We start from the raw sequence: 13305 nt of genomic DNA, 5'->3' as shown, positions 1-13305 counted from the left end.
CTTGCCTGCCTATCACCTCAACTTTTCTTTTTCATTTTCTGTCTTTCTTAATTTTCACCCCTTCTCTTCTTACAGAATACCTTTTTCTCTTGTTGCTCAGTTCTCAACGATTTATCAGTCTTGTTTTTCTTTGTATTCCATTTCATTTTCTGTACTACTCTTTCATCTCCTTTTCACCACTTTTCCTTTCCTTCCCTTTTTTCTCTCCTATTTACACAGTCATTACAACAGTTTGGGATAGTCTGGTTTATCTGATTATAAAATTATTGATTTGGATTGTGCCTTAAATATAAGGAAATTAGATTCAAAGAAGTTAAATGATTTGCTCAGTGTCACATAGCTGGGTAGTTCTGGCACATGCATTTTCCCCTCTAGATAGTCCATGTAGTCAAACAGGTTTAATTTGTGTCAGTCCCTATAAGAAGGATTTTTACTGTAATTTGAATAGGTGGAGATAGAAAAGATTTCCTTCCTGATAACTACTGCTGTTTTTGTAGACCACTAGAAATACAGCAGCAGCACTTAGGTTGAAAGAAACTCCTTAGCTGTTTGGAGTAACAATTTTATTTTTGTTAATCTTTTATTAACCAAATCTCTTAGCATCTTGAATTTAACCTAAACTCTGAATATATTTTGGCTAATCATCATTTAATTTTTAGATTTCATTAGTAATAGGGACCTAACAGTTTGTTTTCAAAAAACCCAGTTTCAAATCCTACACTTTAAAAGAGGTAACTTGGAGGGTACTTTTGTTAATACTGTTAGAAAGATCAGTTTTCTTGATATAATGGCAGTAAGAGAGGTAACTATTTCAGGATTGTCTGTACCATCTGAATTTTTACTATCTGAAATGAGATTGCTCCTTCTCATTCTGATAAGATGTAATCTGTTACAATAAAATGTAATGCAGTTGGATGTTAAGCATACTGAGAGTAGTGAGAAGTAGCTACTTTTATGATTCTATTGCCTTGATCCACGCTGTTCTCCAACTTTTATCTCCTTAGCCTTCTAGAAAGCATCTATTTAAGGTCCAGCTAAAATATCACCTTTTGGGTAGCTTTTCATGTCACATCTTGTCTGAAATAATTGTTTCTTCATTTCTATTTCTGTAGTACATTTTATGTATATAAATACGTTTTTCAAAATTATTTTACTTTTTTATATTAAGAATGCTTCTTTTATGGTATTTTATATATCATTTGTCTATTTGTCCCAGTATACTGTGAGCTCCTTGAGGGCTTGTACCATATCTTGACATAGGGCTGGGTTAGTCCCTGGCTCAAGGTAACTGCTCATTAAATACCCTTATAAATGAAATAGATTAAAACCCAATAAAAAGTAGCTGGAAAGGCCAGAAAAAAAAAATGCAGATAATAGAGCACTCTCAAGCTACTAAGTATTGAAGATGAGATGTGATGTTGTGTATTACAGCATAGTACAATATCAGGTGCTCCTTGTGATGAGTCCCATTATATTTACTATTATCTTTTTTTGAAGCGGAGATATTTGTAATCTTTTCTAAAAAGTACTATATTAGTATAATCTGTTTAAAATGTAAGAGTGAATATAACAGTTTATTTACTAAATACTATGTGAGTGTATACTCATGGGAGAGAGACATTGTTTACAGAATTTCATCAAGTTGTTTTTAAAATTGGTTTTTAAAATGGTTTGTACTTAAGCGATAAACTACTATGTAGGAAGAGTAATTTGGGAGTGGGATAAGGGGTGGAGTGGTAGGGAGTCTTAAACCTTAGGGTTTTAATCTTCATTGTCTTTTACTGCTAATGCTTACAAATGAGTTATTTAGATCTGGAAATGTTCAGTTTTATATAATCATGCTAGAATATGCACTGTGTAGTTTGAAATGTATTCCTACTTTTAAAAGATAGTGGCTTTAAAAATTTTCAAGTGTAATGTTAAAGAGTATTTTTGAACATAATAGGAGAGCCTAAGGAAGAAAATGAAAATCTTCTATAATCCTACCTACTAGAGATAGTGAATGATAAATGTTTGATGTATATCTTTTTAATCTTGAAACATAGTGTACTGATCCTCACAACAGTTCTATGAACTAAGCCGTGTATTAGTTTCATTTCATACAACAGAAGTTGAGGATCAAAGTGATTTATCACTTTATTCAAGAAAACCCAGGTTTTCGGATTTAAATACCAATGCCCTTTCCCTATGCTTTTAATTGCCTTTGTTTTATTTGATATTTTTAGTTGACAAAAAGGAAAAAAATGAATTACACTATGGCTTATTTTATCTTTGTTGTCATTTTTAGAGACATTTTAAATCCAAAGGATGTGATCAGTGCCCAGTTTGAAAATACCACCACTAGTAAAGATTTCTGTAGTCAGTCATGTTTGTCAACATATGAACTGAAAAGAAAACCTGTTGTTACCATAAATACGAATAGCATTTCAACCAAATGCAGCATGTGTCAGAAGAATGCTGTTGTAAGTTATCTTTTTACTTTAGTGGGGGAAGGAGTCTGATATTTGTGCTTAAAGGACAGCTTTTAATGGTCTTTGCTTGTTGTTTCTAAGTTATTACTTTATAATTCCTAGATTCGACATGAAGTTAATTACCAGAATGTGGTACATAAACTTTGCAGTGATGCCTGCTTTTCTAAGTTTCGCTCTGCTAACAACCTCACCATGAACTGTTGTGAAAACTGTGGGGGTTACTGCTACAGTGGCTCTGGACAATGCCACATGCTACAGATAGAGGGACAGGCTAAGAAGTTTTGTAGTTCCACGTGTGTCACAGCCTATAAGCAGGTACATGACCATATTTAATCCTGACGTCTTTGTTCATTTCAGAAGAATTGAATTTTTTTGGTAGAAGTTATTTATGAAAATGTCACAAAAATATTAAGTTCTTGTTATTAGCTTAATATTTTTTACATGTAAATAGTATTTGTCGAATGCATGTGTGTTAAAAACTCTTGTTATACAGTTTTATAAGTACCATATACAGTTGTACCTCAGTATCCATGGGGAATTGGTTCCAGGAACCCTGAGGATACCAAAATCTGAGAGTTCTCAAGTCCCTTATATAAAATGGTGTAGTAATTGTATATAACCTACACACATTCTCCTGCATACTTTAAATCATCTCTAGATTATTTATAATACCTAATACAATGTAAATGCCATGTAAATAGTTGCCAGTGTGCAGCAAATTCTTTTCCTTTTTGGAGTTTTCTGCAATTTTTTTCCTGGAATATTTTCGATCTACATTTGGTTAAATCTGCAGATGTGGGACCCAGGGATACGGAGGGCAGACTGTATTTCTCTTAATGCATTTGAAATATCGATACATGTTTTTAGGGTATGGATTATTTTATTTAAAATATGATTAATGTTTTTGAACAAGATTTTGAAAATGCAGAAAAGCACAAAGAAGAAAAAATTAGGCATCTCCCAGAGTTACCCAGTCCCATCATTTTGCTGTATACCTTCTAATCTTTGCTAATCCCAAACTCTCAATCCATCCCTCTCCCACTCCCATCCCCCTTGGCAACCACCAATTTATTCTCTATGTCCCTCATTCTGTTTCTCATTCATAGATAGGTTCATTTGTGTCAGATTTTAGATTCCACATATAAGTGATATCATATGGTATTTGTCTTTCTCTTTTTGACTTACTTCACTTAGTGTGATAATCTCTAGTGGCATCCATGTTGCTGCAGATGGTATTATTTTGTTCTTTTTTATGGCTGAGTAGTATTCCATTGTATATATGTACCACATCTTCTTTATCCATTCTTCTGTTGATGGACATTTAGGTTGTTTCCATGTCTTGGCTATTGTTAATAGTGCTGCTGTGAACATAGGTGTGCATGTATCTTTCTGAATTACAGTTTTGTTTGGATATGTGCCCAGGAGTGGGATTGCTGTATCATGTGGTAATTCTACTTTTAGTTTTCTGAGGAACCTCCATACTGTTTTCCACAGTGGTTGCACCAATTTACATTCCTACCAACAGTGTAGGAGGGTTCCCTTTTCTCCATACCCTCTCTGGCATTTGTTATTTGTAGACTTTTTAATGATGGCCATTCTGACTGGCGTGAGGTGGTACCTCATTGTGGTTTTGATTTGCATTTCTCCAATAATTAGCAATGTTGGCAGTTTTATTTATACTAGATTTATATTTTGTTAGTAAATTTTGATCAAAAGTTCAATTTTAAAATTGGTAAACCCAAAGGAATAGTAAGAACTTTTTACATTTTCAGTTTTACAATGTTTTCCTGTTTCACTGCATTTGCTGATCATTCTTTTTCTTAGAATAGTAAATTTTTATACAGTTTACCAAAATTGGTGAATTTAATAATGTTGATTTGGAAATTTCTCTTAAATGTTCTTAAAACTTTGCAATGATTTTGTAATTTTAAACATTCTAGTGTTTCAATTTATTTCTCGTTAATATACAAGCACATTAAAAAGGGTTAGTGTTGGTTACTATTTATTTCTTCCTTAGAAACACCTTGTTTTTGTTCTCAAAGGGGGAAAAAAACCCAGTATCTTCATTAGCTTTATTCTTGTACAAAGGACAGTTTTCCTGATATTGTATCACATTCTAAAAGTTACTTTGATTCAGTCCATTGAAAGATGGTATACATTCCATAAGAGAAGTATTTTGAAATATCTTAATTTTAAATTTATTACTTTTAATTTAACCAATACCTATTAAAATTTTCACATATTAGTGTGTACTGTGGTTTAGAGAAAGAACATGGATTTAGAAGTAAAGCAGATCTTGGTTTGATTCCCAGACTTTCTATTCAAATAGAATTTAACCTTGGGGAAAGCAGTTAAACTCCCTGAGTCCATTTTCTTATCTGTAAATGGGTATATACTAGCAATGTCACTGGGATGTTTTTAGGATTATATGAAGTAAGAATGAGAAAGCACCTAGCGTAGAACCTGGAACATTGTAGATGGTCATTTCTGCTACTTTTCTTTTCTTCCTTATATAAAATGTATTCAACAAACATTAGATGTGATTCCTGTTTTGAGGTGTTACATGTCCCTTGGGGGAGATACAGGTATGTAGAGATGTTATGATAGAAGTGTTATGGGATGTAGAGGGGCACAGTGGAAGCAAGGTCAGTTCTACTTGATAGTTTCAGAGATAACCCTTGACCTAATTCTTATAAATGAAGTTTGTGTTTGCAGTCCTGATGGAGGAGGAAAGGAGAAATAGGGTTGGAGATACAGGAGAGATTCCAGAATGTAGGAATATGCTCACTTGAATATGTATTTATTTTAATAGTAAGTCTAACAGAATTATCCTTGAAGAGGACATAGAGGTCTTGAAATCCTCTTAATGGGTGCTGGATATACCTTATAAGTTATCCTGAATGTATGACATGTTAATAGTATTTAGCATTATTTGCTGCTAAATCACTGAGTGGAAATTTAAGATAACAGACTTTCGTTGCTTATATTTGGACATTTGGGATATGCAAAGTTTCCTCCCACTTTATTGCTTAGAGTGTGCTTTGTTGTTGTTGTTGTTATTATTTGTTTTGGCTGCACCACGCGGCATGCGGGATCTTAGTTCCCTGACCAGGGATCGAACCCACGCCCCCTGAAGTGGAAACGCGGAGTCTTAACCACTGGACCATCAGGGAAGTCCCTGTGCTTTGTTATTATTAGTGGTAGAATATTTGAGTGTGAATTTTCTAGTAAGTTTATTAATTTCCTTGGATTCACATTTCATTGCTATATATAGCACCTTTTGTGGGAAGTTCTTCCAATTCTTTGAATAGTGTAAGAGCATGAATTCCCTGTCGTGTAATTTTTTAAATAGTGGGTTTTTTTGTTTGTTTTTTTGGAGGTTTTGTACAATATATTCTTGCAGCTTATTTATTTTATACATAGTATTTTGTACTTAACCCTGTACCCTTATCTTGGGGGAAGGCTAAAATAGTGTGTTTAAAACTATAGTTATAACAAATTAATAGATCCCAAAATTAATTGCTAGGTTATGCCCAACATATTTTTTAATGAAGTAGAGTGGAAAAATATCAAAGTGCATCACATGTTATCATGATATATATTGTTTTATAAAACCTTCCAGTTTTATATACATACATATTTAATACACAAACACAAAACCTCAGAAGTATGTGTTACTGGGTCACTTTGTAAAATTTATTTCTTACTGAGGATTGTAATCATAAAAGTTTGGAAGCCACTAATTTAAAATATTTCAACAGTGTTAAGTATAAACATTTCAAAGAATTATGCTTTTACTTGTAACTTGGTAAAAATGAATGTTATTTTATTCTCTTAATAGAAATCAGCCAAAATTACACCATGTGCGCTTTGCAAATCATTGAGATCCTCAGCAGAAATGATTGAAAATACCAATAGCTTGGGAAAGACAGAGCTTTTCTGTTCTGTTAATTGCTTATCTGCTTACAGAGTTAAAATGGTTACATCTGCAGGTAATATTGGTTTCATAAACTTTATAAATATAATAGTTGAATAAATTGTGGTTATTGCTTTGTTGTTATAACACAGATTTTTGTCCAAATTTAGTTGATTTTTAACGCAAATTTAAAATACTTCAGATCTGTGTTGTAAAATATCACCTATTATCTTGATTGCTTAATTGCTTGCCTATTTGTGCATTCTTTCTTACCAAAAGAATTTATGGCTTTTAAAATGTATTTTCTTTATCTACACCTGATTTATTTCAAGATTCATTTATTTTTTAGTTTCAGGGTGTAGACTGTGACAACTTTAAATAAACAGAAATATTTTTAACATTGTTAGTTTTTGTCTATATGTGAGGTAACTAAGTTTAATTTCAGTTCCTGCAACTTGACTTGGCCTTTGAATTTTCATGTACTGTATAATACTTATTTTCTCATACATTTGTGTACATTTGTATGTATTACTCATTAGCTTTTATTTTGATTTGCTAAGGTGTACAAGTTCAGTGTAACAGTTGTAAAACCTCAGCAATCCCTCAGTATCACCTAGCCATGTCAGATGGAAGTATTCGCAACTTCTGCAGCTACAGTTGTGTGGTAGCTTTCCAGGTATGGCTTCAGGGCTCTTCCTTTTCTCCAGTTAGTTGCCTGTGATAGTAAAGTAAACCTATTAGGTGGTTGCTAAGTGCCTGGATTGCCTAAATTTCTATCGCAGTCTTGTTAAACTTGGGTTCTTTGGTCCATCCTATTTTTGGAGGCATGTTATTTAATTGTCTTCTGTGAAATTAAATGGTACTATTATTACCTAGATTATCTATTGGGAGGATATTATTTTTAAAGAATATTATTAAATTATTTCACTTTTTAATATAAATATCACTCCCCCCATTCAGCTATAAGCTGCTCAAAGGCAGGGATGTTTGCCTTTTCACAAATGTATGTTAAGTGCCTAGAACTGTGCTTGACATAGATAGGTATTCAGTACCTTCTTGTTTGAACAAATGAGTAGATTGATCTTTTTGTTTGTTTCTTCTTTCAGAATTTGTTCAACAAACCAGCAGGAATGAATTCTTCAGTGGTGCCCTTGTCTCAGGGCCAAGTAATTGTAAGCATCCCTACAGGTTCAACAGTGTCAGCAGGAGGCAGTAACACCTCTGCTGTTTCTCCCACCTCCATCAGTAGCTCTGCTGCAGCTGGTCTCCAGCGTCTTGCTGCCCAATCCCAACATGTTGGGTTTGCACGAAGTGTTGTAAAACTCAAGTGTCAGCACTGTAACCGTCTCTTTGCCACAAAACCAGAACTTCTTGATTATAAGGTAGAGTATAGGAGCATGATAGAGGGTTTGAGTATAAACTGGTCTATCTGTAAACTTATTTCTGGCTATTCACCTTTCAGAATTACACTATTTGTTTTGAAAATAAGAGGGATAAAGATTTCCACAAGATAAACCAAATGTTTAATTAGTACTTAATGATTATTTCTTTGCAGGGTAAAATGTTTCAGTTCTGTGGCAAAAATTGTTCTGATGAATATAAGAAAATAAATAATGTAATGGCAATGTGTGAATATTGTAAAATTGAGAAAATTGTAAAGGAGACTGTGCGATTCTCAGGTGCTGACAAGTCATTCTGTAGTGAAGGTAAAGATAGAAGATTATCTTACCTACTGAGCATGTTCGTTGTTTCAAAAGTAGTTGATGATTTAAGCTGTCACTATGTAAGTTTATTTTATCCTTTGTGTATAACACCAAAACCCTTTTGTTTTGTTTATACGTGTTTCGCTCTTTTCTGATCTAATTCTTCATATTATATAGATGTTAAAATGAAGAAAAATCTCCTCAATGTGTATAGCAAAAAATGGTGGTGATGTGAAAAACATTTAATGTTAGTTATTAGGTTGATAGGGGTCCTTTAGTCTTGTATTTATTTTTCTAAAGGGAACTGCTTAAATTTTGGTAGCATCCTAATATAATACTTTTATTGTTTTAAACATCCATTATGTTTCTGAATATAAATGATCTGAATATGTGAATCAGTGTCTTCCTTATTTAGATGACTATAAGGTTAGAATGTTTTGTTTTACTCTAAAACCATGCAGGATTAGCCTCCTAGACTAGTGGCTTTCAAACCTTTTGACCACGACACAAACAGGACATACATTTTACATTGTGACCCAGTGTATGTTCACATACCCAATAAAACAAAAGTTTCATGAAACAAAACTGACTTTTACCATATATGATGCACTGTAATATTTGCTCTGCTGTCTTACTTTGTTTAAAAAAAGAAAATGATAGTATTAATCCTCTAAATTGATCTCTTGATCTACTAATTGGTGAGAACCCAAATGTGCAGACTTTGTCGTAGGACATTTAAATTAAAGATGTAGATACTTATTATTTCTCCCTAATGTTAATTTTATCTTCTCTGATTTTTTTAGGTTGCAAATTGCTTTATAAACATGACTTGGCAAAACGCTGGGGAAATCACTGTAAAATGTGCAGTTATTGTTTACAGACATCTCCCAAATTGGTACAGAATAATTTAGGGGGGAAAGTAGAAGAGTTTTGTTGTGAAGAGTGCATGTCCAAATATACAGTTCTGTTCTATCAGGTAAATATAATGAACATTCCTGGGTTTTTCAAGTCAGGGCATATTTTTCCCTTCTTTTTTTCTTTCAAATAGTGTGAAGGGCAATTAATGATTTAAAACTTTTAAGTATTAAATGTATCCTGTTCTCCTCTAGTATTAATATAAGATTTAAAAAAGACTTTAATGTCACTGAAGTTACATTACTTTTGTTCTTAATTTCCTTGTAGAAGACATATCAGTCTTAAAACATTAAAATATTTAAAATTATAATTTTATTCATTTATTAACTAAAATGAATTGTGTTCTGATGTCTTTAAGGAAGATCGGTCTATTTCCATTTCACTTATTTTAAAATTACTATTTATTGGCGTCTCTATAATGTGACCTTTTTTAATGTTGTATAAAATAGTTGATAGATAAGTAATTATTTCCAAATTTAGGATCGTTAACCTTCATTTTAAAAAAAACTGAATTATAGTTGAGGTATGATATTATATAAGTTAACAGGTGTACAATATAGTGATTCACATTTTTTAAAGGTTATACTTAATTTATAGTTATTATAAAATATTGACTGTATTCCCTGTGTTGTACAATATATCCTTATAACTTATTTTGTACATAATTGTTTGTACCTCTTAGTCCCCTACCTCTATATTGCCCCTCTCCCCAGGATAGTTAACCTTCATTTTTGTGATCTAAATTCTAAGTAAATTTCCTCACTTGTTACCTGTGGCCTGCTTTTATTCCATCAGACCATAGACAGTTTGTTTTTTACTTCTTTACTATTTTCTGTTTCTTTTTCAGATGGCCAAATGTGATGGTTGTAAGCGACAGGGTAAGCTCAGTGAGTCCTTGAAATGGCGGGGAGAAATGAAACATTTCTGTAACCTGCTTTGTATCTTGATGTTCTGTAATCAGCAAAGTATGTGTGACCCACCTTCACAAAATAATGCAGGTAAAATTAAACTTTAGTCTTTGGTCAGTGCCAGGGACTAACTACTGTTCTACAAGTTGAGAACTTTAAATAGTTGTCAATAATTTCATGAAACGTAAATTTCATTCTATTCAAATGACATTAACATTTAGATCTCTTTCTGTTTAACACCTTAGATTAATGCCCTGTAAAAACGAGTTCTTTTAGTTTTCCCTGAGCATGTTGAGTCAAATAAACTCTGTAAGAACTTTACGGGAAAGAATAGCAGTTAATGTTTTATGATTGAAGGTATACATCTTGACTTTCTTAGAAAAGGATTTGAGAGAAAGAACATAGAATCTAAATCACATAGCCTTTTAAATATACCACATGCATAGTTACGCAAGAGAAAGTACATGGAATACTTCAAGGTTCACTAATTAAAAAACAAAAAAATCCAGTTAATCCTGAAGTGACACTTGGCTCCAATAGAATTTACTCTAACCTAAAAGCATTGTTTAACCTCCTTGAAATGTTGGTTTTGTGTATGTGCATATAAATTACATGAGATTTTCTTATTTTTGTTTATTTTAATCAGCAAGTATTTCCATGGTGCCAGCTGCTTCAGCAGGGCCCCCATCTCAAAGAAAAGATTCAACTCCAGTTATAGCTAATGTAGTATCATTAGCAAGTGCTCCTGCTGCTCAGCCCACAGTGAATTCTAACAGTGTCTTACAAGGTATGACTTGATTTGAAAGCATTTATCTAGCCTTTTTGCGGTTGAATATAGGGCTTCTCTACCTTTTTTTGTCAGTGTTCATTTTCATGTGTTTGTCACATTCATATTAGGAATGGTGGCTCACTATGTGCTGCTATGGCATTTAAACAGTGTTTTTGTAGTTTACAGATCTCTTTTTCTCATATTAGACTTTAGGTGTTACTCTTCCCCTGAATTAAAGTAAGATAATACATGTTTTTATTATGAAACTTTGTGTTTATTTTCCAAATATCAGCTTTTAATACTAATGTTTAAATAATAAGATCCTACATTATATGTTTTTATTTATATCAGGTGCAGTTCCAACAGTAACAGCGAAAATCATTGGGGATGTAAGTTTTATTATTTTTACTGGTATTACCACTGTCTTTTCCCTTTTTATGCAGTATGACTATGTCTAAGCTGATTTGCCCTCCTTTATTTTTTGTTTGTTATATAAAACAAATTTCACGGGGCTTCCCTGGTGGCGCAGTGGTTGAGAGTCCGCCTGCCTGTGCGGGGGACGCAGGTTCGTGCCCCGGTCCGGGAAGATCCCACATGCTGTGGAGCGGCTGGGCCCGTGAGCCATGGCCACTGGGCCTGCGCATCCGGAGCCTGTGCTCCGCAACGGGAGAGGCCACAACAGTGAGAGGCCAGCGTACTGCAAAGAAAAAAAAAAAAAACAAATTTCATGAGTTCAGGAATAGGATTTTCTGATTATTTAGTTAGGTCTTTTATGTACTTTTATGTACTTTAATTTCTTTGAATGCTTGGTATCTCTACAATAGTAACTATATAATAGTTACTGAAGGTTTTTGTTTTTGTTATTTTTTAATTGTACAGAATTAAAGTAAATTGTACAGAATTCAGGCATAAAAGGTTTGGGGGGCATTTTGTAACATAGTCAGATTGTAAATAAAGTACTTATAAAATATAGTTTATTTCCCACTCCGTGCAGATTACACTGTAAATAAGCATTCTTTTTTTTTTTTAAACTCAATATTTTTGTGCTTTTTCTCTTAAAAAAAAGAAAAAAATAAATAATGAGAAAAACTTATGACTAGAACGGTGGCATTTTTAAAGTGTTTCCTGGTCTCTGGGATAATTTTCATGTCATCTTTTTTCAGGTTACTTAAATGATCATAAGTGATCCTATTACTTCTAGTTATCTTGAAACTAATTTTTTTTTTTTTTTCTGTACGCGGGCCTCTCACTGTTGTGTCCTCGCCCGTTGCGGAGCACAGGCTCTGGACGCGCAGGCTCACGGGCCCAGCCGCTCCACGGCATGTGGGATCTTCCCGGACCAGGGCACGAACCCGTGTCCCCTGCATCGGCAGGCGGACTTCCAACCACTGCGCCACCAGGGAAGCCTGAAACTAGTTCTTTTAAGACTTAACTCAGTCAAGAAACAACAGTTCTCATTTTAAGCTCAACCACCATTGTTATTGATCAACAGTATGTCACAATACAAACAGCATTTTTCTTGGTAAACAGAACTGGTAATTAGATACATTCAGGGTCAATATATAGTTATCAAAATATTCCTTTATTGCTATTGATATTTCAGGAATATTATATTCCTTACATATTTAGTTGAATATTTATATTCTGTGTCTTCCAAGTAATTCCAATATAGTATTTCTTTTGAAATTATATTTTGAAATATAATATTTATAATTCTTGTAATTAATGATAAGCTTTTGGTTTCTGACTTATGTTTTTACTAGGCAAGTACACAAACAGATGCCCTCAAACTGCCACCTTCCCAGCCTCCAAGACTTTTGAAGAATAAAGCTTTATTGTGCAAACCCATCACGCAGACCAAGGCCACTTCTTGCAAACCACATACCCAAAACAAAGAATGCCAGACAGGTGTGTTCCTTGTGCTTTCTTCATTTAATTTTTCCTAGGGGAAAGTAATCTGGGATCTGGTTACATTAATTAAGTGCCTTCTATTTCATAGGTGTTGTGTTTGTTTGCTTATATTCGCTGCCCAATTGAGTTCTCACGATATCCCTGTGGGTTAGGTATTTTCATCAACTTAACAAGTTATGGCAAAGAGAAGGTAGTTGATAATACCATACTCTGAATGCTTCATTTAATTTCCTTATTCATGATAGTGTAGTATTATGGGGTAAGCATAGACTTTGGAATTATATAAACAGGGTCTTAGTTAAGAGGAACTATTATTTTCCAGAGCACCCTTAGGTTTGAACTTTTCCACACTCTATTTCAAATAACGTCAGTTCCTTTGGGGAGAGCTTTAGGGCTTTCTTTTCTTATGAACTGCCTGTACCCTCTTTGAGCTACTATTTTTCTGAATGATGGGCATGGTGAGAGCTTCTGATCTTCTCAGCTTGCCTCTCCTAGCATGGAATCTCTGCCCTACAAGTGATCTAGGTTGAAGGTAGTTCAGACCCTAGTTTTCTTGGCCTGCTATTCCTATAGTAGGTTTTCTTTTTGTGGGTGGTAGCTGTACTCACTAGGAAATTAACCTCTTTAACCTGGAGTTTGATGGGATAAGAAATGATGGTGGCCTGTCCCTCCTGGTGAGATACAGTAACCCTTGATGGGAGCTGAGGAAGAG

At 33.7% G+C, this 13305-nt stretch overlaps 1 protein-coding gene across 9 annotated transcripts in view; it reads left to right on the top strand.

The window, feature by feature from the left end:
- ZMYM4 (zinc finger MYM-type containing 4) overlaps positions 1–13305 on the top strand; it is a 178558-nt gene that overhangs the window by 128416 nt on the left and 36837 nt on the right. For all 9 annotated transcript variants that reach the window (XM_081226676.1, XM_081226671.1, XM_081226677.1 and 6 more), the window contains 11 exons: positions 2288–2462; positions 2574–2786; positions 6313–6463; positions 6948–7063; positions 7494–7769; positions 7943–8093; positions 8894–9066; positions 9853–10003; positions 10560–10700; positions 11034–11071; positions 12446–12590. In XM_081226676.1, the coding sequence (XP_081082802.1) occupies positions 2288–2462; positions 2574–2786; positions 6313–6463; positions 6948–7063; positions 7494–7769; positions 7943–8093; positions 8894–9066; positions 9853–10003; positions 10560–10700; positions 11034–11071; positions 12446–12590 (1730 nt within the window). The remainder of the gene's footprint in view (positions 1–2287; positions 2463–2573; positions 2787–6312; positions 6464–6947; positions 7064–7493; positions 7770–7942; positions 8094–8893; positions 9067–9852; positions 10004–10559; positions 10701–11033; positions 11072–12445; positions 12591–13305) is intronic.

The sequence above is a fragment of the Mesoplodon bidens genome (genome assembly GCF_964165515.1).
Source record: "Mesoplodon bidens genome assembly, chromosome: 2".
Classification (NCBI taxonomy): Eukaryota; Metazoa; Chordata; class Mammalia; order Artiodactyla; family Ziphiidae; genus Mesoplodon; species Mesoplodon bidens.
The sequence above is the reverse complement of the archived record's forward strand: the minus strand, read 5'-3'. Positions and strand labels throughout refer to the sequence as shown.